Source organism: Nasonia vitripennis, chromosome 5 (genome assembly GCF_009193385.2).
Source record: "Nasonia vitripennis strain AsymCx chromosome 5, Nvit_psr_1.1, whole genome shotgun sequence".
NCBI lineage: Eukaryota > Metazoa > Arthropoda > Insecta > Hymenoptera > Pteromalidae > Nasonia > Nasonia vitripennis.
In genome coordinates this window covers 26,856,608-26,882,452 of record NC_045761.1, presented here as the reverse complement: position 1 = coordinate 26,882,452, position 25,845 = coordinate 26,856,608, and the positions used below count along the sequence as shown (strand labels likewise).

Here is a 25,845-nt window from a genome sequence, read left to right as displayed (position 1 = left end):
TGCAATCCCTCGCATCACCTCTCTCTTTCATTCTCTCTCTTTCTCTCTTTCTCAGGCTCACTCCTTTATACCGGCTTCTTGCAGCTACGAATAGAATCCACTCTAAATTCGAAACAAAATCAATTGAAGAGGGTCGTCGTGTTGCGAGGCAATTATAATGACGGGACACAGCGATCGCCGTCGTCGTAGCCTCTTCTATTTTTTTCTCCCTCTTTCTTTCGCTTTCCTCTCGACTTTTATTTTTTTGCACTCGCTCGTCTCTTTGTCGAGGAGCTCGCGGAACTGTATACGAGTTTTGCGAGAAAATTTGGAAAAAAATCTTCCTCCACTGGTATAACACACTCTATACCAAGGCATCGCTTCGGTCCGTCGATCTCTGATAAAATTATAGACTTGAGACTATCCGTACAGCCGCGACGGACGTGGGCAGTGGGAGATACATAGAGAAAAAGATAATCTCTCGCGAGCTGAGATACATCGTGCAGTATTGTGCTCTAGCTATAACCACAGTGACCGTAAAACATCAAAAGTAAAGAAAAGTGTGCTCACATAGGGATGGGATACAGAACAGAGGGATCGGGTGACACATACACACACACACAGGCCTACACGTTCTTATACAGCCGCGAAAAAACCATCGACGCATATCGCGAGAGACGTGTCCATTAAATTTCCCATCCGCGGAAAGCCTAGTCTCGCCGGCTTGCGCGCGACGTCGGCTGAAAAGGAGTCAAGCCTCGGCCGCACAATGTTTTCATTACCTCCCGCTGACATTACGATTCGATAGGTATACGCTCTCCGGCTTTTCCGCGGACGCATATCGAAGCGTCAGTTTACGGAAAGGCACTTCAAAAGTGTAACGTATATACTCCTCGCTCTCTCCCCCTCTCGCGGGGCAAGAAACGAGAGGAGAGAGAGAGTCGAAGCGGTCGATCGTTATATAGCCGGGGCCTTTGATCGGAGAAATTAAAAGCCGAAGTCGACAGTCGGCCGGCGATGCCACCGGCGCTATTGGCCGGCTGTCGCCCTTTTCTTTTTCTCTCTCTCTCTCTCTCTCTCTCTCTCTCTCGCTCTTTGTCAGAGTGGCAACGGTTCGTTAACCTGTCTGCCGCATTTATTGGCGCCCTCCGCGAGAGAAGCCCCGCGCCAATAACATATTACTATATCAATTCGCGAGTTGAAACAGCCCAGCAGCCGCGCGGGTTAATCCTTTCGTTTTTTGGGTTATACTACTTTGTGCGCGTCCGCCGACCGTGGTTATGAATATTCCGGCGGCAGCTCGTGAAATTCTAATGACGCTATGGTAGTCGGCGGTTTTTTTTTTTTTTTTCGCGATCTCGGCGACAGACGTACCATATCTATTTCGCCGGACTCCGAGAGGTAAAAAGAGAACGCTGGAGAGAATGGCTGCTCGATTCTCGATATGCATTTGGCATAAAACTGTCACGACGCCGCTCTCGCGCGATGTCGGTCAGATCAGAGAGAGAGAGAGAGAGAGCACATGCACACTGCACTGAAATAGGCTATCCGTCCGATCCTTCCCTCTATATACCGGAAGACTCGAAATAATAATTCATTGGCTATACTGCAGCCGAGCTTCCACACAGACACACACGTATGCGAGCTGCACCGCGAGAGCAGAGAAAGAGTACAACGGAGCTAGAGGTAGGAAAAAGGAGGAGTAGAGAGAAGGGCCTGCTGCTGCTGCTGCTGCTGCTACTGCATCGATACGTTTCCGAATATCCCTCCATAGCCTCTCGCGTTTTTCCTTTTCGCGCAGACTCGCGCTTTTTGCGAGCGAGAGAGAGAGAGAGCTCCATTCGAAATATCTCGTTCCTGATGCGCATTACAGTTAATTTCTTATCGATCGGCGAAGAGCGAGCGAGAGAGCTGCGAAATTACGCGGCGGCGGAGTCCGGGGAAATAAAAGGCAGAGTTGGCCGGCTCTGCAGAAAAATCGAGGGAAGAAAAAATGCGCCCGGCAGTAGGTAGAGAGCCAGGGCAGCAGCAGCAGCAGCTAAAGCTTATAATAAATGCTCGAGAGAGCCCCGCGCGCTCGCGTTTTCTCTCTTTTCGCGCTCGCGCGCGGACCGTTCGTTCGTTCGATTTTGTCCAAATATGACGGGCGCCACTGCTGCTGGAGGAGCTGCGGAATATTGGAAAATACCAGGCGGCCCTCTCTCTCTCTCTCTCTCTCGCTCTCACGGCTCGATATGCATATAAACACAATACCTTCTCATCCCGAGCGTTTTCTCTCTCTCTCTCTCTCTCTCTCTCTCTCTCTCTCTCTCTCTCTCTCTCTCTCTCTCTTTCGCTCTACACACACACACAAGGCGATATCTTTCTCTCTCTCTAGCTGGCGTTACGTGTATATTTTATATATTCGAAGGGGAGGAGCGGCGCTGGTTCGTCGGAGCTAATCCAAACCCACCGCCGCCGCCACCATATCTGCGCGCTTTTCTCTCTCTCTCTCTCTCTCTTCTTTCGCGAACTTCCCAGCAAGGCTTTTTCGGACCTACAGGCGTATTCGTACGTAACTACATGTAAATGCGTTTTTTGTTCCTGTACGTGCTGCACTCGGCGGCGATGCGCGTAAGACTATAGATGCAGCGCGGCGCGTAATCCCCCGCGAGGTAAGTTTTGATTTTCGCGGGGAGAGCCGCGCGAACAAAGCCGATTAGCGCGCTGCCAGTAGGTGTACATATATATATATATATATATATATATATAGACGACACGTACGCCGCGTGTTTATTTCCCGCTCGCGAGCCGAGATTTATTTAGAGCTTTCGGATTGATGAGAGCTTAATCACTCTTTTTTCGGTTAATGCTCGGCTGTATACTGCACGACCAGCGGCTTGACTTAATTATTTCGAGCGGGAGGGCTCTGTATCTGTTCGAGTGTATAGAATCAGTGTCGTTAACTCGGGAACGACTGTCGTTCATAATTTCGTCGGAAAAATCAGCGCCGTGTATCGTTTTCTCGTTTCGCTATGTGTGTGATTGTGTATATATAGGGCTCGACCTAAGCGGCTCAGGATTGATGAGCGCCTAATTAGGAGAGAAAAAAGAAGGAGCCACGTAGACTTTGCTCTCCCGCGCGCTTATTTCGCGGGAATCGAAGCTAATTACGGCTTTTCTCGGCGAACGAAGAGCGATAAGAGAAACAAAATGTTTCCAAAACTTACTATATCATAAGCATCCGTCGCTTCAGATAATCCGTGCGCCAGTCGCGCTCCCGGAGACACAATTAATGTATGCATCGAGAACCGGCGCTATATCAACACGAGCCGTGAGCTAGCCGTGTCAGTCCTTCAACTTCCGGCGCAAGTTCTCTCGCGCGCGGGCTCATACTCCGAGAGCGCGCGCATGTCTGAAATTCGAAGGGGCTGTGCAGCAAGTTTCATCTGGTTTGCAAGTTTGATCGTGCGGCGAGTGTAGCCGGATAGCCGTAAGGAGTTGGCCCCAGTGAGAGAGAGAGAGAGAGAGAGGTGGCTATATATGCATACAGCTCGCGAGGATTTAACCGCTCTATCGGCTGTACGCTGTGATGGCCCTTGTGGGGAGCTCTGCTTTTACTATAGGAACGATTTTCTTAAAAATGAATATAAAAGTAACATCTCTCGAGGTTTCCCGCTCCCGCAAGCGCGTTTCCGGTTTCGCGCTCACGCCTCTACGTGTATGCACGCCTATGTACAATATACGGACACGCGGCTGTAGCGATCGATCGTTATTAAATTACCAGGGGCGGCCTCGGCGTCCACCCCCACACACACACACACACACACACACAGGCACACGTTATCCCGCGACAGCTGCCAGCGGTCTCTCTCGCTATACATATACATGTGTGTGTGTGTATACGCAGCACAACACTTGGAAGAAGCGCGAGCTTAATGAGCGTAAACGCGAGCGGGCAAAAATCGAATTCGCTTATATATATATTGAAAAATCCAGGGGAGGGATGAAAAACAGCGGAAAGGGGGAGAGACCGCGGGATAGGTGAAAAATGCGTAAATTTTATTAATTGAGCCTTTATTAATATCTCCGAGGGGGAGAAAAAACTGCCCGCCGCAGAACCCGAGTGAGAGAGAGAGAGAGAGAGAGAGAGGGCTATACACTAGGGCTCTTTATCTTTACGCCGGCGAGAGAGGGTGCGAGTATCGGGAACGTATATACCTCTGCGGCTTGCCCAGCCTGGGATTTCTTGCGACACTTGCGCACCGGTTGTTTGTTGCGCGCTTTGTTTCTTCTTTTCGTATTCGGCTTCGGTTATGCCCTCCGTTTTTAATTTGAAATGATAAACTCTCGCTGTGTGTAACGTTCTAATTACCATGTAAAACTGCACAGGATAATAATAATAATAATAATAGCGAGTAGCCGAGGATATATCCTCTGAATTTCCCAGCGCGGATAGACGTGTGTGTGTGTGTGTGTGTCTCGATAAAATGTGTCCGCGCGCTCGAATATTCAACTTCCTAGTAGCCAAGAGAGAGAGAGAGAGAGAGAGCTTATTTTCGTCCCCCTATTGACGTGAAATTCTTATGAGCGTTCGAGAGTTAAAAGGCACACTGGACGCGATTTTAAGCCCCTCCCGTCAATATTGCACTCGCGAATATTATACGTTTTTCCTCTCTTTTTCCTTTCTCCTATCACATACCTATATACATATCGATGCATATGCGCACATCAACGCGATTTATACATCCACGTCCGACTGCTCTCGACGCGGCCTAAGGTTCTCTATTCTCTCCGCGAGGCTTATAGAGAAGTTTTTCTTGCTTTTCATTATAATACACTGACGTTACACACACAGCAACTCAGCTCTCGCGTCATTATTTTTTCCCTTTCCCTATACACGTGTATCTACGTATACGCGAGGGGGAGAAGCACTAATTCACCTATGATTCACGCGGACGCCCTCGGCACCCTTTGTCCGATTCCCTCGATGAGTTGAAAAAAAAAAAAAAAAATACACGAACTCGCTCTCGTACACCGCTACAGCACTAAACGTTCTCTAGTCCGTCGGTTTGAAGTGCCGAGTGCAAAAAAAAAAAAAAAATCTGCGACAAATCCGAATCGAGAGCCCGACGGTTATAAGCATTGGCGGAACGAACGAAAACATAAAAAAAACAAAATAAACGTTGATACAGTCGAGTTCTAATTCGCAATAACGATAAACAAGACACACTCGAAACATCGGCAAATCTCGCGCTCTTTTTGTTTTGTTACTCCTCGTCGCTCTCTCGGGGCGGCAGCTCCGCTATTAAAAATTCCAAATTGAACACACACATACGCGAGCATATCCCCGCGCATCAGTTTTCGCGGGCTAAAAAAATTTAATTACAGAAAAGTTTTGGCATTCCGTCAGTTTGGTTTAGCGGTGCATCGCCAAGTGCTGCTGTGGGCGCTGCTTCTCCCCCTCGACTCTAGCTCTTTTTTTTTTTCTCGTTCGCTCGGTCGCGTATCTGTGGTTAGCTCGCTGCAGAGAGCCAGACGTAACCTCAGAGGCCCGGAACTCGCTGCTTTTTATAAAGGGTTATGCAATATTTTATTAATAATACAATATGCACCGCCAGAGAGAGAGAGAGAGAGAGAGAGAGAGAGAGAGAGAACACACACACGTACACACTATCGGATGACTTCCCCCCCCCCGGCTTTTCGTCTCGCTCGGCTGCTGCTCTTCTTTTTTCGCCGACGGCGGCGCATAACCAGCATCGGGGCTGCGAATTTCTCTTACTTTTTTTCCTCGAACGCGGACTTTGTTATTAGTTATCTCGTACATACATTTTTCGCGCTCGCTATATAGCGGCGATTATATATATATATATATACGTGTCTGTATCGGAGCCGCGAAAGTTGCGTTACGCAAAGTTGCTCATAACAATAATAGCGTCTTCTACTCGCGGGCGAGAATTTCATTAAATTTCGCGTTATTAATTTTCAATAAAACGACGTATGCATATCATAATGTCTCTCTCTCTCTCTCTTTTTTTAATATTTCGACGGGTTGGGTGGGCGCGTGCATTTCGTAAATTTTTGTGCCCCGCCTAGATGAATTCGCGCGCTGCAGCTCTCTCGTCGATGGCACTCGAGGAGAAGCGAACGAACGAACGAAGGGTCAAAGAGGTTAAATGAAAAAGGAATAGGTGGCCGCGCGCGCGCAAAAAATGGAAAGCTCCCTCTCTCTCTCTCTCTCACTCTATACGGCTGTAGGGTGATCGATATACGCGCTCGCTATACCCTCCTCCACCCCCTTCGAGGTATGCGGATACGTGTGTGCACCTGCTGGAGGTGCATTCGATGCGGCCCTTTTGCCCGCGTAATGCGGGGAGAATTTTGGACTCTTATCGAGCGGCTGCTGCATTGATTCGGATTTTCTCGGAAAAGCTCGACGCTCGCACTAATGAAGCGGAAACCGAATTAATCGAGGCGAGTTTTAATTAGTGCGTGCGCTGTGTACGCGTGTATATACGTATAGCATAAACAGCGACTTTTTAATTAAGAGGCCAAGGCGTTGCGACTTTTGCCCCGCGTTTCTCCGCGCGGGGCCGAGCAACAGTCGCAGCGGCGGTATTATTATTGAAAACTAGAAACTATAAAGCGGAATCCTGATCGAGTGCAGGCGCTCTCGAGAGCCGTGCCGGCTGCACAGGAGAGGCAGGAAAGAGGTGGAGAGAGAGAGAGAGGGGAAAATCGAGAGAGGGAAAAAGAAAGGGAGGCCGAGGAGGGAGGTATAGAGAGTGAGAGAGAGAAGGAAGGTGGGAGAGGAAGGAGACTAGGCTATACAGTGATAGCGAGCGAGAGAGAGAGAGAGAGAGAGAAAGATGTAAAAGATTGGTGGTCTCTCCCTCGGCGACCGAACGAAGCCCGCCCTCCGAGTGAGCGAGCGAGAGCTGAGGACAAAAATCAATATGAACGTGTAGCCATTTCTCTTTAATCTGCCCCGCGCGCACCGAGTACGAGAGACTCGCGTCGCGTCTACCTGCGCCTCTCCCCCCCCCCCTCTCTCTCTCTTGAGCGATTAGTCGCGCGGATTAGACGCACCGCGGATTCTCGCCACGGAGCACGTGTCCCTCCGGCGACGAAAAAGTCCGAATTTATCGGGGCAATTCGAGTCCATTTAAAATTTGAAATTAAGCTCTCCGTAGAGATAGAGGCACACGCGCGAGCGCGATACCCAGCTGCAATATTCGACGGCGGGGCTTAGCGGTGCGCGCGCGCTACCTACTACATATAGATTATTGATTAGGCAATAACTCAAGGACTAGTCGGGATGCATATTACCGCCATACCGGAGCCCACCGCTCTCTCTCTCTCTCTCTCTCTCTCTCTCTCTCTGCACCCCACGCGGAGAGAGAGAGAGAGGCTGGCCTCGCGCCGCGGCTACGCACTAGTTATGCTAATTAAAGCTCGGCCGGTGCGGCTCGACGCAGCGAGCCTCCGATCCTCTATAGCGGGATGCCTCCTCCCTCCCTCCCTTCTAACGACTCTACGCTGTATAGAGAAAAGTTCTCGAGGAATCGGCTCGCAAGAATCATCAGGTACACGCGCAGGTATAGCGCTCGCTCACAGGGCTGCCTGGCACAGGGCGTCGCGTCGTACACAGCGAACGTAGCTAGTAAGTAGAAATCGATAGCCGGTACGTTGGGCTCCCTCTATACTTGGCCTCTCTCTCTCTCCCTCCTCTCCGCGGCTCTCGCGCTCTCTGTCTCTGCGCGCCCGCGCCGTCGTCGTCTACGTCGTCGCTACACTCTACGAGTGTCTACCTAAATTGACCCCCCGGCGTGAATAGGGGGACCGGAGAGAGAGAGGAGTAAAAGTTGCCCACCCCTGCGCACTCGTCGAATTTTCGTTATCTTTCGGCCTGACCCACTTTCTACCCGACGACTCGCCGACGAGTGTGTGTGTGTGTGTGTGTGTGTCTGCATGTAGGAGTAGTAGCTTCTTCTTCTTCTTCTACTTTCTTTCTCTTCGAGCCGCTCGCTCGCTCGTTAAGTATCCATTAACTCGGACGATTGTTCGATAAAACGACGCGAGAGCGAGCGGTTATTAGGCGCGCGCTCTCTCGCGTGCGGGGGCTGCGATAGCTATAGCTATATACGTATGTATGGGAGAGGTGGGGGGGGGGAGGATAGGGTGCCGATGCATCGGTCGCGTTCCTCTTTTTTCAGCGTCGAGATTTTATATATCCGGGGAGCCCTTTTATCTCCGGCTGCGCCTCGCGATTGGCTACTTTGGACTTTTCGAGCGCGATCGCCGTTTCAGCGGCGATATTCACTTGTCCGCGCGCGCTCCATTGTTTCCAGGCCAATATCTCTCTCTCTCTCTCTCTCTCTCTTTCTTCTCTGACTATAAATATACTCCTCTCTCCGGCGGTAGCTGAAATTTCTCTTCTCCGCCGCCGGTTTTGAATTTTCCATGACAGCTCTTACTTTCGGACGCTAAGCCTCAATGCCGAAGTGCTCGAGAGACCATCTCTCGGCTGAAGAAAATAGATTTCGATTTATTCGTATACGCGTACATAGGAGCGCGCCCCTTTGATTGCGAAGCTCGCTTTTTTTTCGAAAGGTCGCGGAATTTCGTTAGCCGAAGCGTTTGAGAAAAAATTCAGCGCAAACGGGCACTCGAGCGTCGATCGCGATAATTAAAGGCTAAAAATCAACGCTATCCGGGCCCAACTCGCGGGCTTTTTATTATTCAAAGTTGCAGCGGCGACGCAGCTGAGCCATTATCGGAAACTCGTTACGTGCATACGGCCCTCCAGACCACGCTGTACACGTGTATACATAGACGTATGCGCCAAAGAGGGAGCGAGCCGTCGCATAATGCTTGCCCACTTGGGCGAGAAAGCGAGCACGTGCGATTTATAATTGCCGAAACGTTTCAGTAGAAAAGTCCGTGTCCGGTCGGACGTCCCAAGACATCGTCGCTTGCATAAAAGCACATTCCTCGCGAGAGGTGAAGTTGCGCTCCGTGTCTCTCTGACCCAATTATTATACATAACCCGTACGAGCGGGGCGCATGATTTATGCAAAAGCGCCCTTTTATGCGGCACCTGACTGACGCGCTTTTCTCTCTCTCTCTCTCTCTCTCTCTCTATTCCACGAGACTAGCTAATGAGACACGTGTATCCCGATCGACGAACTCGTTGAGGAGGAGGACGACGACTAGCAGAGGAATATCACACATCCATACGTAATGATAATAATGTGACAGGAAATTTAAATCAATTATAGCCAGCGTCTTGCCCCTCAATAATTCAGCTCTCTCTCTCGCGGCTGATCCACGCGCAGGAACTCGCGATTAATGCTGTTCCGGATATACCTATAGATAGCGCTTCGTGTAAGGCGACAATCGAGGCGCCGAGGAAAACAACAGGAGTAAACAGAGAGAAAGAGTGCAGCAGTCGAGGGTTTTATGTATGGAGGAATAAAAGCGCGAAGAACACGACGGCGCTTAAGCCCGCCCCGATCCCTCAGCGCATTTATTTAATGGACCGCGAAGAGCGGCGGCCGACGACCCTGCGATGCTACTTCTTCGCGCGGATATCTCTTTCGCTTCGGCTGTGTAGGCGCCGGGATTTCGGCAAAAAGCTGATGTCGCTGCTCTACACTCTATCGCCTCGCGCAGGCGAATTATTTTCGAAGAAGCGCGCGCACGGGGTCGTGAATCAAAATTAAAACCGTCGCGGTATTTGGCAGAGGATTGAATGGCTGTCAGGCGGTTGTGAATGAATTTTCGGGGCAAAAGCAGCTGTCTCTTCGGCGAAATCCCGTTCGACCTCATCAAACATTAATCCGCTCAATAATTCAAGAAGATGTAAAATTCCTTCGAGATCGACGCTTCCGCGCGAGCAAGGCGTCTGAGGAGACTGCACACACATCCGCTATATATAAACAAGGTAGAAAAATTCGCCACATCGATTATCCGCTTCGGATTTGCTCTTTCTCTCTCGTGAAGCTAAGAGAGGGAGTATCAAGAAACATCGCGAGTCGCGAGTCTCTGGTGTCCTTAAAAGGACTGGGAAAGCGTTTTAAAGCGCGGCGAACCGCATTTCCGGCTACTTTTTTCCCTCACCCCTCCTCCAGTCGCGGGGCTCTTTGTCCCGAGAGAAAGGCTCGGCTCCTTCATTATCGAGAAATTGATCCTATTAGGCAGCGAGTCGCTGCGGCCAATGGCCAAACTTTCTTCTTCTGCCACTGCCTGCCCCCCCCCCCCCGTCTTTTGTTCTTTCTCGCCCCCGCAGTCCTGGGAAAAACTTTCCTCTCTCACTCCTGCACCGACTTCGCCGATTTCTATATAAGCTATATATAGCGAGTGTGTATTGGTCGAAAGAATCCTTGCACGCAGGAATTTCAATTTAGCCTCGAGAGGGAGGGGGGGGGGGGCATCAACGCACGCAGCTAAATAAAGTCGCATCTTCAAAGAGGCGCGCGCCCTAAAAGGATAATTAATAATCCACGTGCCTCGAATGCCTCGAGATATTCGAAATAGTATACGACAGCGATGCCGATCGATATACACGCGAGGGGCACGCACGTCGCTGCAATATTGCATATCCCCTGCAACGATCTCGGGAAGAAAAATTAATAAGAAAGCGCGCGCTATATGCTCTCGGATTCAAAGACGCCGGGAAAGAGAGAGTGCGGATCCCGGCGAACAAAGCTGATTGCTGCTGCATCTCTCTCTCTCTCTCTCTCCTTTTTAGCAACGACGACGACGACGACGACGTTGGGTACGGAATAGGAACTGCGACGTCGTCGAGCTACGAGTTTAATTAGGTGCGCCGTCGCTCGCGCGTTACTACGGCCCGGCGTATACAAACCGATAGATACGTATTGAGGAGTCGAGGAAGGAGGAGGAGGGTATTGGCAAGGAGGATCGCGGAAAATGGACCGTCGTCCTTGCCTCTCTCTCTCTCTCTCTCTCTCTCTTTCTCTGAAAATGTCGCGAGATTTCTCCCTCGAGTTATTTTCATTTTCGAGGCTGGAAAATTAAAAATTTGTCGATTACTCCCGAGCTCGCTTCCTCTATATACAAACCTATATACACGAGAGCGAGCATTATGCGCGCAAAAGTAATTTTCCCCCTCGTCGCGAGCTAGGATACGTTGTCCGCAGGATGCATCGCAAGGAGAAGAAGAGAAGAAGAAGAAAAAGAAGAAGACGCGCGCGCGCGCGCCCATACATCCATCCGTTTCGATCGAAAATTCAACTCGGCAGCCCCCCGACGGCTTTCTCTACTTTTGTATACACGTCGGATTGAAATTTAGCGTGGGATCCGAACGAGCTTTCCAAGTAGCGAGATTACCTTCGGCGACTTCTTCCTACGCTATATATAGCGTGTGTATCCGAACTTCTCTCCGCCTCTCTATTCCCGGACTTTTGCTATATATATATATATATATATATATATATACCGCGAGGAGAGAGGACTCTAATTTCAATTGTCGAATGACGGAGGTACAGGCTGCTCTTTCTTGACTCTCGCGGTTAGCTGTACGCCGGGGTTTTTCTCATTTCCCTGCAGCTTTGCGGCGCTTCCCTACTTACCCCTTCTCGGACTGTATAGCCTTTTTTTTCATTCTCTAATCAGTCCTGCGCGAACCGATTCGAGGACGCGTGTTAATTGGACGCATCCACTCGCTTTTCAGCCGCCGATCTATAAGAAACGTGTCTATGTCTGTGCGGTGCGCTGTACACGTATATCGAGGCTAAGGTGTGCGAGGGTCTAAGAGCTCGTTGAAATAACCGTCCTCTATATTTCTCGTATAAAAAAAAAAAACAAATTAAGTAGAATAAAGGGATCGGCTTGAATAAAGAGCGAGAATCAGAAGTTAAAAATAATAAAATAGGAGGATAAATGATGATTGAGTGTTGATATTACCATATGAGTTGTGAAACTGTTGGTGATGCGTGTCGATGGATACAGGCCCGGTGTGGTGGATATCCAGCATGGCGTCCGGGTCACCGCCGCTCTCAGAGCAGTTGCTCAGCGCTAAAACCAAACCGATAGACACACACCTTGCATTGCTTTGTTTATTTTGGCTCGATCTGGTCGAGATTTTGTGTTTCAATTTCTTTCTCATCATCATTATCCGCGCGTAACGCGCTGCGTGTTTTGCTTGTTCTTTTCTGCCACTCTGCTTTTTTTTTTTTTTTCTTTTTCGCGAGAGTGGCATCATCGAAATGTCGCGATTTCGTCGTCTGTACGTGATCGAACCGAACGACAAGTCGCTTCAAATCAATATAACAATGAAAATATAAATATAAATTAAATAAACGAATGAAACCAAATCAGGAGATTGCACAAAACTAAGAAAAACCAAGACTCTTCACACAGCAAGCATTACGTTCTCTAATACACGTTTACATGATGTGGAAAGAAACACACGCGCATAACTTACGATTATCTAGAGTACGCAGCTACGCGCTGTTGAATAATAATAAGGAGTCTCTATTCTAATCTGTCACACTTTGCAACTATGTTAGTATATAAAGTCGTGTGTTATTACAGGGTCTAAGGAGAAATAAAGAGTTTGATACACAGCTAGAATAGAGACGCACACAAAACGAAAGAGAGAGAGAGAGAGAGAGAGAGAGAGAGAGAGAGAGAGAGAAAGAGAAGAAAAAAAGAACCCGAATTTCCAAATGGGACTTTAACGAGGAGGCGGAGAAAGAGAGAGAGAGAGAGAGAGAGAGAGAGAGAGAGAAGAGGGGGAGGAGGGATCCAAACGACAGAAACTAAAAAGGGGGTGTACATGATAACACAGTTCCAGGGCTATTATACGTACATGACGAACGTGGGGGGGTTGTGTGTCTGTGTGTGTGTGTGTGTGTGTGTGACGTAGACACCGAGAGAACGAAAGCATAAAAAAAAGGAAAAAAAAATCGAACGGAAGAGGCGAATGTATATATAACGAAGGTATACACGGAGGAAAAATTAAGACAAAAAACCTTGTGTTCAATCGGCGCGCGCGGAAACGACGACGACGACGACGGCATTGTTCGCAGTGCGTCTGTCTATCCGTTTGGTTTTTCTCTCATTCTCTCTTCGTACCAAATTTCGTGGCAATTGCGCGCAGTGAAAGAGAGAGAGAGAGAGAGAGAGAGAGGGAGAGACATGTTTATATGTATATTCATAAATGCATTACACACACTTTTTAACGATGGAAAATTGTTTCCTATACAAAAAAATTAATGATCGCACAGCTCCTCGTCCCACAGAGATCTTCAGTGTGGCCAGGTCTGGTATACGCATTGCATCTCTTCAAGGATGATCGATCAAACAGAAGAAAGAGAGATAAGAGAGAGAGAGAGAGAGATATGAGGAGGAAAATAAAGCAAAGGAAAAACAAAAGTAAAATCCTGAAGCGGCGATGACGTCCTCCCGAAAATCGGAGACACGCTATACACTGCATGCGATGCACCTATAATAACATAATGGAGAGAATCGGCGGCGGTGGCGGCCCGAGCGCACATAATAAAACCGCAGAGTGACCCTAACAGAACTATGCTTTCAGGGTATTTACACGGGCCAGTCCATTATGATAACTTCCGAGATGCTGTTTGGATAATTTCGCCCAACAGCCGAGGAAACTTTTGCGGTGCCAATGCGCTACTACTCGCTCTCGCTAACTCGCTTTTCGCTCCGCGTTTATAATAAAATTACGAGAGAGAGAGAGAGAGAGAGAGACTGCGCTTCGATTTTCAAAATAAAAAAGAAGCGACCGCTTGTATAGCAGCTGTCTTTTAATCAACGACATCGCGCGAGGCGCAGTAAATATTCGCCGGCGGCGGCGGCGGCAGCTTATCGCGAGTGGGCATACCAGTGTCACCTTTCCCTTATCGGCGATCTCGCGCTCGTTTAATTCGATACGTCTGTCCGTCAGTGCGACGAGTAAAAGCGAAAAACGATTGTCACGCCGTGTCTCTATCTCTCTCTCTCTCTCTATTTTTCACAGTCTCGCTCCCGCGCGCATACGTACGAACGTATATATATATATATATATATATATATATATATATATATATAGGGAGATTCTTATATGCGGGTGTTTAGGAATAATTTTTTTCGAGGGAAACAAAAAAGGAAGCCACCCGAGCGCCGCGAATAAATTATCCGTCCACCTGCGCGCCGCATCGAGTCGGGAGAGAGAGAGAGAGAGAGAGAGAGATCCCCTTCGTTATATTTTCGCGAGCGACAGTCGCCGTGGCGGGATTAGGGCTGTGTTGTGCGCTGAGCTACCTACGCGATCCCCGGCGCGTGTATACAGCGCGGAATTGAAATTGAAGTCTGCGCTCACAATAATAGCTCGCTAGTACGCGAGAGAGTTCTGTTACGTAAGTCCGACGACGGCTCTCTCTCTCTCTCTCTCTCTTGTATTATTATTATCGTTATTATTCCCATCCTTCATTTGCGTTTCATCCGCGTATGCGCAGGGAGAATGAAAAAAATATATGCGCCGGTTCTCGAAGCTTCACATACATGATATATAAGCGAAGTTGAAAGAGACACTGAGCGATAGAGAGAAAGAGAGAGAGAGAGAGAGAGAGAGACAAGTGTATAGAGAGGTAAGCACGTGAGAGTTAGCGTGTGTACGCGTTGTTATAAAAAAACGTATCAGGGGCGGCGAAATCGGGCGGCGCGTTCGTTTCCTCCTTCCACGACAGGATATCCCGAGGAAGTGGGATACCACGCGCTGCTTGCGTGTAGAGAGAGAGAGAGAGAGAGAGAGAGGCCCCCTTTGACGCTGTATAGATACAAGGTGTACACGCGTAAGGCCTCAGCGGCGGCGCGGTGCGGGTGTCGAGTTTCGGCGCGTGCTGCTGCGAGCGAAATTCACACCGAGTGCCTTCTTTCTATACACGCTGTTGAGGCTATATTATACTCGTTTGTTTATTTTTTTTGTTCATCGTGAAATTGCATTAATTATAAAAATTGGTAGCGCATGCAGGAGACACCCCTGAGGCCTAAAACGGAGTCGCGCGCGACCGCCGATTAGTTGGAAAGCTCGGGCGTAGCTCAAAGAGCGAGCCGTCCATTCGAGGAACACACATGTTCCTACGTGCGGGTACCCGGCGCTTGCGTCATTCGCTTTGAACGCCGCGCGGCGCATTTGCATGAACAAGCTTGCGTATGCCCTCTATACCACTGAATAGGCGAGAGAGGAAAGAAAGCGATATAGAGAAGAAGGAGTCTCGCGGTTCGACTCTCTCACTCTCTGTTTATCCGACGGCTGCGTGCGCGCTCGCTGACTTTATCGGAAAAGACTAATGAAATGTCACGAACTCCGCGAGAGCGCGAGTATAACGAAGCAGACAATGCCGAACTCTGTAATCTGAAGGGCTCTGGATTGAACCCTCTGCGCGCGCATTGTTTCTCCCGAACCTCTCCCGACTCCTTAACTCTCTCTTTTGTGTGTGTGTGTGTGTGTGTGTGTGTCCGTGTATGCAGATGCCTTTCCCGCGAATAGTTTCGCCTCCTTCAGGTTATCTCTCTCTCTCTCTCTCTCTTTCGCTCTTGCGCCGACAAAGCCGTGTCGAAGAAGAACGCGCCGTGGCACTCGGGGGAAAAGTCGGCGGGAAAAAAAATCGGCGAACGCTCGGAATAAAAGAGAAAAGAAGAGGCGCATAATCATAACAACGCGCGGCGCATCCTTCAGCCGCACGCCTGTTTCTGGGGACGCTCGCGAGGTCGCGCCTGCGCCCTGGCGGCCGGCGCCGCGTGACCACCGGCCGATCAATAACTCGTATACACCAACGCAGTGAGAGAGAGAGAGAGACTACCCCGCGCGCGCAGATTCCCTCCCGCAGCGCCGTATACACACGCAGACTCTCTCGCTCGCTCTATCCACTTGCGCGCGTGAACTCCCCCCTCGCGGCAAAGGATGTTGAATTCGAAAAGTGTTATTCCGCGCGTCTATCTCTGAATGATATGGAAGGGAACGCCTCTCCACGTGGGTGCCACGTGTGCGCTCGCGCCAAACTCGTCCCGCGATCAGTCGCACTGACATTGCTCTTTCTCTGCGTGGATTATTTCGCGGAGATGCGAAGGTCGCTACCGCTGATAAACAAACTCCCTGATGATGTTGTACGTCTTCGGAAAATTCTCATCACTCGCTGATACGGAGAGGTACACAGAGAGGGAAGGCAGAGAGGTGGTGGTGGTGGTGGTGGTGGTGGTGGTGGTGGTGACAACAAAGAGCCTGAGATGTAAACAACAACGGCGGGCCGTTCCCCTTATCTTTTCAGTTCACTCGTCTCGCGCGTGTCACAGAGAAAAAAGAAAGAGGTGTAGTGAGAGTGATATACACAAGGCAATAACAGACACACAGAGAGCGAATCCTCTAGAGAATAAGGTGGTGAGAGCAAAGTAGTACAACAGAGTAAAGGAAGTAGTAAGTAAGTAAGTAAGTAGAAGAAGCGAGAGAAGCGGGTGGTAGGGCTAACCTGCGAGCCTGAGGGCCGACATCCGCTGGAACTCGGGCTCCTGCAGCCACTTCCACATGCGGCGGAAGGTCTCGCGGCCGCTCTTGAGCTTCGACCAGGGCTTGGGGTTGCGCAGCAGGTCCGAGAGGGTGCCCTGGCTCCGGCACAGCACCCTCTGCGCGAAGATCGCCTGCGGTATGCTGTACCTCTTGAGCTCCGCGCTGATCCGCTGCGCCAGCTCCTTCGTGTTGATCTCCTCGACCTCGCTGCCGCCCCCGCCTCCGCCGGCGCCGTTCCCCGTGGAGGCAGCCGCCGCCGCCGACACGGTCTTCATCACCACCGACGTGTGCTGCACGTGCTGCGTGTGCGAGATCGTCTGCTGCTGCTGCTGCTGCTGCTGGTGGTGAAGTTGCTGCTGCTGCTGCTGGAGCGACGGCGGCGGCGAGGCGGCCGGCCCCGAGAGCCCCGTCGGCGAGTGCGAGTGGTGCTGCGACTGACCGAAGCTCTGGCCCTGCTGCTGGCCCAGCTGCGGCGTCGGCGAGGGCGGCGAGAGGGCCGCGGGGCTCTGCTGCAGCCTCGGCAGAAAGGCGGGCTCGTAGTGCGGCGAGGCGGACTTGTGCGGCGAGTTGAGGGCGCTCTGGCTGTAGGCGCTCTGGGGCGAGAGCGGCGAGGGCTGGAGGCCCGCCGAGGGCGAGGGGTAGTTGTGCCCGCAGGGCGGCGGCGACATACCCATGGAGGCGAGCTTGTCGTAGCTGTAGGGCGAGCCGGGCATGCCGGCGAGGCCGATGTTCGCCAGGCCGTTGTTCTGCATGACGGCGAAGCTGCCGGTGACCCCGGAGCCGGCCCCGCCGCCGCCGCCGACGACTCCGTGGCCCGAGGCGGCGTGCGAGCCGTAAACAAACTTGTCGCTCATCGTGCTGATGGGCGGCAGCGGCTGGAGCGGTGTCAGCGTGGCGTAGCTCGAGCCCGGCGAGAAGCCCGGCGGCGACATCCTCTCGGCGACGCTGGTCAGGGTCTGGTAGGTCGGCTCGGGTTGCATCGCCCGGAAGTCGCTGGCGTCTATCATGCTGGCGACGCTGACGCTGATGCCGGAGGTCGGCGAGAGCTTGCCGGGCGAGAGGAGGCCACCCTCCTGCTCGTCGCCGGCGCGCGAGTCGACGTCGCAGTCGTGGCCCGGCGGCACGATCACCGAGGCTCCCTGTTGCTGCTGCTGCTGCTGCTGCTGTTGCTGCTGGTGTTGTTGTTGGCGCTGCGAGTGCTGACAGTCCGAGTGCTGGTCCTCTTCCTTGACAGGCAGGCCGCCGGCGGCGAGGAGCTCCAGTGGGAGGCTCGCGCAGGCGATGTCGGGGCTCTGGGAGGCCGACGAGCCGGACATAACCTCGGCCCCTCCTCCGCCACCACCACCTCCTCCTCCTCCTCCTCCTCCACCTCCACCACCACCACCACCAGCTTCGAGCGACTGCTGCTGCGCCGCTTGCAGTAGAGCCGCTGCCTGCTGCTGCGCCGCTGGCTGGCCGTGCTGGTTCTGTTGGTGAAGGCGGCTCGCGGCGGCGCTCGCACCGCCGGATCCCCCTCCAGATCGGCAGAGGCCATTCGTCGTCGAGCCATCCCCGCCACTGGCCGCCGCGGCGCCGGCGCTTCGGAGCAGCCTGCGAGCGCCGCCGCCGCCGCTCTGCTGCTGCTGCTGCTGCTGCTGTTGCAGCACATCAAGCTGGTGCTCGGAGACGTCCTCGAGGTCGTCCATTTACGCAGGCGCGCGGTACTCCCGATCAGGAGTAGTCGCGCATGCCGCTCATCCAGGTGCAAGCCGCTCTGCCTCTCCGCTCTCTATTGTTGTCGTTCCACGTGACTCGAGGAGAGGACGGCAGATGCTGCTGGACGCGGCGGGACAAGGGAGAGAATCTCTTCACCGGCAACGTGCGCCCGTCATCCCCTCCGCGGCGCACTGCACACACACACACACACGCTCGGCTGATGTACCTATATATACTCTATATAACTCTACACGCGGCGGCGAGTTTGCGCGCAACTTTGGCTCTCGGTTATCGATTTTCCGATATACCTCGTGACAGCGCCGCCGCTCGTTCGATGCGGCGCCGATAAACACGCCGTCCCCGTAGAGTCACCACTGTATCTGTTGTAGTACGCACCCGCGAGCCTCGTCTCAGTACATGGTCCTCGCGCACTCTGCACCTCGCACTGCACGTCACACACACACACAAACACACGCACACATGCCGAGCTGAGAGTACTATTCCGAGAGGCAGAGAATCGATCGTGTCAGGTTCTGATGTGCGAGAGCGCGCCGGTGGCGCTGGAATCGAAGCTGCGTGCTGCAGGGATAGCGAGCCGATAAGTACTCGCCGCGCGTCGAAGACGGGGTCAATCCGAAAATCGATGCTGGCGGGCTGCTGCAGCACTGCTGGTGCGCGACGCGGCCGCGGACGCCATGACACGCTCGGCGGCGCACTTTATCCCACTATAGGTGCTATACACTCGCCGCCGCCACCCCCTGCACAGCAGCCACCGACGAGTCGCGAGTCTGCGCGCTGCGCCCGCGGCTCTCTATAGTACAGAGACGTAGAGAGAGAGGGTGTACAGTGGTGTACAGCCCCTACCTCTCTCTCTCTCTCTCTCACTCACACACTCGCGCAGGGAGCGCAATGGCCGAACGAGCGAGGCTTCGATTATCACTTTTCTGGATTCGCGCTCCTCTCTCTCTCTCTCTCTCTCTCGCTCGGCGAAATCGAGCGCTGCGATGGACGTCTCGATCCAGAACTGACTAGCCGTCCGCGCGAGAGATGCTGTGCTATAGAGTGAGAAGAGAGCGCAGGGGATGAAGCCAACGAGGGAGGGTCGCTGGGCCGGTGTGGAGGGGGGAGCGGCACGCGCTATATCCCCCGTCGATACGCCGATCAATAACAGAGAGCTGACTTTTATACTTCCTGCGTGTGCAGTGTATCCTCGAATTTAGCTCTCCCCCATCAGCCTTCTCTCGATATTCGACAACTGCGTGCAAGGATGATGCACGAATGAGACACACGGCTCTCGAGGCGATAGCTCGAGAGAGACTACTATAGCACACGCGTCGCTGATTTTTCGGCCGCCAGCCGGCGCGTTACGTACGCGCGTCCATGTGTACGTGTGTGCACGCGAGGGAACAAGGGGTTGCAGAAAGAGAGAGAGAGGAAAGCATACGGCGTCTCCCGAGTTTCGGACGTGTACTACTTGCGTCTCGACACTCGAAAAGATCGCTGATCGCCAGCCGGACCCAATCCCCCACCGTCTGCTGATTAATCGAGTCGAGAGCGAGATCGAAGCCAAAATCGACGAGGACACAATCGCCCCCCCCCCCCTCACACACACACACACGCACACGAGCGTATACAAGGGAGTTGCGCAAATCGCGCGCGCAAACGGAGGGAGAGAGGCGACTTTGAGGGGCGGGGATCTCCGGCCGTGGGGATCTCTAACGAACTCGATACTTCTGCGCGAGGGGGAAGGGAAGCCGATGCGCGAGCAGGGATGCCGCCAGATGACGAGCTACCCCCAGGCTTTTTGGCGCGAGCTTCTTCTTCTTCGCTTTTTGTTTCGTTGTCGGAAAGCTCGGGAAAGAGGCTTGATCGAGGGATCGTCGACCCGATCTATGATTCAGGGTTGGTAAATTATACAGGGGAGCTATAGCGAAGGGTGGATTTTGTTTGGTTACTTCAATGGCCGTTGCGACTGAGGCTTTACCGAAATTTCCAACTTTTTTATTTTTTTCTCAAAGGCCCCTTAAGCCTCGTGTCTCGGCTTACGGATATGCATTGTCGGCGGAACTGGTGCCTTGAAATTCAGCGTTATCAGCAACGAGAGCCCTTGATAAATAAAGACAGATCTAGAATAACCCAGGGTAACCAGGTAGTAGCGTGCATCCCTGGCGCAGACGTAAGCAGCACATCCGCATAGGCGTCCTGCGCGTGCGGCACACCCGAGTGGGGGTCTTTCTCTCTTCTCTTCGCTTCCCCCCCCCCCCCCCGCCCCACCTCTTCTCTCTCTGTCTCTCTCTCGCTCGCTCTGTCTATATGAACGCTTCGAAAGTGAAGTAAAGCGAGTCTCTTTCCGTCTCTGTCTTTTCAGCCGATGCAGCGTCGATACTTCGCTCTATACGAGACTATGGAGGGGCGACTCGCGTTGGGGCTGTGGGTTCGATAACGCCGACCGATATGCGTATAATACGTGCGAGGGTGTGTATACGTACGCAGGCGCGCGTGTCGTTGCAACGTATTCTTGCAAGGTGGCTTCATTTTCTTGCCTTTTCGAACGAGTCGTTATATAATCGCGTTTGGCTTCGAACGAGCTGTTTCTCGATTATTCAAGTACCGTCGGGGATTCGGATGGATATGCCTTTGAAAGATTGAAAGGAGCGTCTGTAAGCGATACGCGTTTAGTTACTCGAACGGATTCGAAACCGGCGGTCTAGACGCCGAATAACGAACGGGAAATAATTTCCAAAAAACAAGACGGCGAAGACCAATCCGCGAATGAATATTTTAAAATCCCGCCTCGACTATCGAGTTTTTTGTTCGTTTGTTTGTTTGTTGATCCGCTCGACTATACTACGTTCGAAAAATCGAGCTTTCGAAGCAACCTGTTCGCGAGTCGATGTATACATGTGTGAGAGAGCGAACGGTGCAACCTCGTTCTTCAGAAATCAATATCTATAATTATGTTGTTATACTTGCGACCTGCCGCGAGGCTCCCTCGTGTGAGTGTGTACACGTCGTTCGCCGCTGGCTTAGCCCTTATCATTGTGCATTAATAAAATAGAAAAGTTCGTATAACGCGTTAACTAAAAATGTTTACCGCGATCTTAAGTTACGTCCCAATTACCCCAGGATCGCTCGCATATAAAACACGCGCCAAACGAATCCATGTCAGAGCGCTGCAGCGTGTCGGCTAAATTTAAACTCGGCTCTCGGCCGGTACGAAAAATTCAAAAAAAAAAAAAAAAAACTTATTCAGCCCCGCATATCCGTTAAAAAAAGCGTACAAGAATCTAACGCGTGTTTCCACCTCGGAAAAGCTTCGAGAAAAAAAAAAACGGAAACGCGCATAACTCAAAGCCTCGATACGCGTATATACCTTTAAAACAGTTATATACGAGGGGGGGGGGGGATATATAAGCGAGGGCGTCGTCTCTATACCATATGATCGGTGCGTGGCTGCGCGCGACGACGACACATGCGAAGCGGGAAACGCACGAGGGGGGCTGCCCCACTGGTATATGGTATACACACACACACACACACGCTCACCTGCCGCCAGGTGCGAGCTCGTGCCATCTGCGAGCGCAGGGGCTCGGACCGATAAACCCCGAGCCGAGACGCCTTCTACTATATACCGTATACCGCGAGTACGTATTCTTAATTCTTTGAGCGAGTGAGAGCGAGAATTCACCTTTTCGGGGACAATGGTAACGCGCGCGCCAGCCGTCTTTGGCTCTGACTTCTTTGTATTTAGGCTTTGATTCCTTCCAGACGCTCCTTAATGTACCGCGCGCGGCTTTAAAATTTCTTATTGTACGTAGGTGCCTGGGTTATTATTATTATTATTATTATTATTATTTTTTTAAACTTTTGTTTTATTTATCGTGCTGACATATTAGTCGTATCACATTTGTATTTAGTCGTACTCGGCGCCGATGGTGATGCTGATGTCCTCGGACACGATGAGCGTCTGATGGTACCACTTGTTCGTGTCCAGAATGACTGCGCGTGAAAGATGAGCGATTAGAACACGCGATATTATACATTACAGGTATAATACGCTTACTTATCTCGCCGGGATCGACGGTGACCTGCAGCCTCCGACATACGTAATGACATTCCCGGGGCGGCTCGAGGGTCCAGGTTTTATGCCCGCGGATCTGCGCCTGCCACGAGGTATAATCGACCTCGTCGAGCTGCAATTTTTCGCGGGTTACAAAGGTCGAGAAATTTTTCTCGCGATATCGAGTCGTAAAAATGTGTAATCGACCCACGTGCATAGGGGCGCCGTAGCCAGGACTGCCCATGAAGATCCAGTCGGTTTTCTCGCTCTCCGCCAAGACCGGGAGGAAGTAAGGTCGATCGTAGTGCTTGCGCAGAACGCTACCGATCGCCTCGTCGCAGTTGCTCCTTGCGCCGATTCGAGAAAATAAAGCACCGGATTAAAAAATCTCATTCGCAACGGCAGTCAACGGCTGTTAAGAATAAAAAGCCCTGTATACTGACCATCCAACGTACCAGGGCTTGCTTCCGGCTTGCATCAAAGCCCGGCTGGTGCTCATGTTGAAAACGTCGCGCAGACTACGAAATTCCGTCTTGTAAGGGAAGAACTGACAGTTGGCCTCTTGGTCCTTGTAGAGCTCCCGGAGAAATGCAAACGAGAAGCTCTCCATGGCCGTCCAGTTGGCAGCCGCGTCGGTCACCACCACCGGTCGACCCGAGTACGCGTAGCTGCGGTTACACACACACACACACACACACGTTTTACATAATTAATGCTCGCGAGTACGTAAGTCGTTTTTTCATTACCGTTCCTCAAAGTCCCTCGGATCGACGTTCGATATCTTCTCGACCTGTTGCACGTCCTTGCAGATCGAGCAGTCCTCGGCAGGGCGGAACAGCTGCCGAGCGAAGGACGGCTGCTCTATTAGACACTTTTGGAAAATTTGTCAACTGAGTTCGAGCTTCGATGAAACTCCGGCTCTACTCACCTTCTCGAAGCGCAAACTCCGGAATTGACTCCTGGCCGCGAAGCCGAGGAAGACGGCCAGCAGGAAGCCGATCGCGAAGCAGCCCCTCCTCTTCCAGCTGGACTTTTTCAGTTTAAAGTAAACCCGGCCGAATTTCACAGCCTCGATCCTCGAGTTCAAGCCCAACTCGGCGAGTTTGGCCAGAATCGAGATCAATTCCTGGCTCAGCTGGTCCGGCGACTTGCTGCTGCTGCTCTCCGTCATGCTTCCGCCACGGACTGGACTCGACGACTGTCTCCGGAGAGGCTGCGACGCTCTCTTTCCGCGGGGAGAGCCGCTCTCGCGGATGGAAAATTGAATTATGGTGCGTGCGCGCCGGTGGGGGAAGGGGTGAGATTTTTCCCTTTTTTTTTTTTTCTTTTCTTTTCTCCGCGATACAGCACACAGCCGTAATTGGAGTTCGATTGAGAGAGCCGATCGGTGCGTGTATTTTTTAACGTTATCGGGGGGGTACGAGATCGCTCCTTTCTACTTTACAGATTTATCGCTTGCGTCATCGAGAGGCTGCGGCGAGTTATCCCCATTGGAAATCAATGCCGCGCGGCTGTGCGATTATTATTAACAAAGCGCGGTTTATTATTGAGCACGAGGAGCGAGGGATTTTTGAGGGAACGTTAAAAGCCCACAGCTTGTATAGCCTTTCTGATGGTCAGGAGCGAAAACTTCTTATCTCGCCGCGCAGCTGGGCACTGCTCACTGGAGCGCGATCGCGCTCTAACGCGCTGTAAAATACGCCCCACACGTGTGTGCGCGGCTGCAGCCCCGGTCATCGACGATTATCCTCGTAACCCGCATATGCGTAGAGATGTGTTGAAATTTTCTTCCTTCGCGAGTGCTGGAAATTTTTAGCTCTTCTCTCGCTTCATCTGCGTACTACGCAATTTCCCGGGAATTGGAAAGGACGCGAGAGAGAGAGAGAGAGAGAGAGAGAGAGAGAGAGAGCTCTGATTGATTTCCAGGACAAAGTTACGCGTACATTCGCGCGAGCGCTCTTACGCTTGCAAATTGACAATTCGCCCCTGCAATCTGGCTCTTTAATTCGGCGATTAATCGCGTGGCCGTATACTTTTTTTCTCTTTTTGGGTATACGCTTTGCTCGGGATTTGACGACGACGGTGGATTCCAGGAAGCAGGTGTACAATAAATTAACAACCAGTCGGAGGTAAGTGAGCGCATTTAAATTCTTTAATCGTTTTCAGTCGGGTTTTTAATAGTACACTATATTTTAATTCTTTATATTACTTATAGCTACAGTTACTTTGTATATGTATATGGTACTCTTGATTTCTTCGATATAAATATAATATACGATGATGAAAATAAAAAACAATGCGTTTATATATAAATTTATATTCATATTTATATAATATATACTTTCCCTCGAAAACAATTATAAACTCGGCGTTCGCGCGCTCTCTTTGTCCCCCTCCCTCTCTCCCTCTCACAGTAAGAGCTGCCGCCAAGCACGCATAATTCGCATCGTTTTTCCTTACTGATCGGTGTAGCATAATAATCGCGGGATTCTGAAGAAGTAAGATAAATCCCACCATCCCGCGTACTCTCGTCTCTCATCGATGAAGGACTTTATGTATAATGTCTATGTATATATGTATGCATGAAGGAGACGCCGAAGGGGGCTGGGCTAGTGATGATCGGAGGGAGGCCGGCTGTTTCAGTGCCCACTTAAGCTACTGAGGTACCTTCAATTAAAATGCGTCTTTAAATAAATGCAACCTCCGTCGTTCTCTTCTTTCCGTTTGTCCTTTAATCTACTGTGTTGTTCGCGAACGCTTATGGCTCTTTGAGTCCCGGCGTGTGTTCATTCGCGGCGGTTTCGTCGTTTAACTATTGTAGCTGCCGCTAACGGAGCTTAAATGAGAGAGAGAGGCTCTTGATTACTAATTAACAATCGATCGGGCGCTTAAAAAATTCGCTTCTTCTCTGTGAACAATACGGCTTTGTCGAAGAAGAAAAAGTACGTTTGCGGTGGTCGCGTGCTAAAAGCTTCGGTGTTTTGATTCGCATTTCATTATTTTTTTTATAAGAAAATTACAATTAAAAGAAAGCGCGAAACGATTCGACATAATTCATTTTCATCTACTTGTCCTCCCTCCTTCTTAGTCCTGAAATACCATTACTCGGTGTTCCTGTAGAAAGTGTTTTTTTTTTCTAACACACCTATGATGCTTATATAGTCCTTTAATGTTAATATTCATGCGGTACAGTCTATATAGACTATCTGCGTTTTCTTTTTATCTTTTTCTTAATTCGTTATATGCGCTTGTGCACACGTATTTCGCATGCATAATTCACAAATAAAAATTATATTTATATCCTTGAAGGATTTATATTTTGTAAACATAAAATATATAAAAATCAAAAACAAAATTTCTCCACTCTTCGTACGCGATACTATCCAAATCATGATTGAAAGTATTTTGGAATTTAAAAATCAAAATAAGAATTTCAGTCGTGCAGATGTGCATTATGTCGTACTCATAAAAAACGATTTTTGTTTTTAAAACGTTGCATTATCGATGCCGGTGGAATGTTTGGGTCTTTACGAGATTCGGAGTAATCACAGTTTTGTGTCCAAAATTAAAGTGCGCCATGTGCATTTAGACGTAATTA

At 50.9% G+C, this 25,845-nt stretch overlaps 2 protein-coding genes across 10 annotated transcripts in view; both read right to left on the bottom strand.

The window, feature by feature from the left end:
* Window positions 1-17,830, bottom strand: part of LOC100119626 (homeobox protein onecut) — a 35,098-nt gene extending 17,268 nt beyond the window's left edge. For 4 of the 9 annotated variants that reach the window (XM_031931052.2, XM_031931048.1, XM_008208709.3 and 1 more), the window contains exons 1-2: window positions 16,455-17,830; window positions 11,890-12,000 (exon numbers count right to left, since the gene is read on the bottom strand). In XM_031931052.2, the coding sequence (XP_031786912.1) occupies window positions 11,890-12,000; window positions 16,455-17,808 (1,465 nt within the window). In that variant the 5' untranslated portion in view covers window positions 17,809-17,830. Of the gene's footprint in view, window positions 1-11,400; window positions 11,665-11,889; window positions 12,001-16,454 lie in introns of those variants that run through there. The other 5 variants (XM_031931054.2, XM_031931049.1, XM_031931051.1 and 2 more) reach the window with 2 other exon arrangements.
* Window positions 17,831-22,038: 4,208 nt separating this feature from the next.
* Window positions 22,039-23,487, bottom strand: LOC100119666. Its single transcript, XM_008209389.4, has 6 exons — window positions 23,176-23,487; window positions 22,994-23,118; window positions 22,691-22,915; window positions 22,459-22,594; window positions 22,251-22,380; window positions 22,039-22,186 (listed from the first exon to the last, which is right to left on the bottom strand). The coding sequence occupies exons 1-6, from the start codon at window positions 23,416-23,418 to the stop codon at window positions 22,101-22,103; spliced, it is 945 nt and encodes a 314-aa protein (XP_008207611.1). The 5' UTR covers window positions 23,419-23,487; the 3' UTR covers window positions 22,039-22,100.
* Between the last annotated feature and the right edge of the window lie 2,358 nt (window positions 23,488-25,845).

What these genes read in the sequence shown, in the direction of transcription:
- LOC100119666 (XM_008209389.4), bottom strand. Translation starts at nt 23,418, where the DNA reads ATGACGGAGAGCAGCAGCAGCAAGTCGCCGGACCAGCTGAGCCAGGAA. An exon ending in GCTACGGCGCCCCTATGCAC is followed by an intron (nt 22,381 to 22,458) that starts GTGGGTCGATTA and finishes GAAAAATTGCAG; the next exon opens with CTCGACGAGGTCGATTATAC. An exon ending in CGTCGATCCCGGCGAGATAA is followed by an intron (nt 22,187 to 22,250) that starts GTAAGCGTATTA and finishes TTTCACGCGCAG; the next exon opens with TCATTCTGGACACGAACAAG.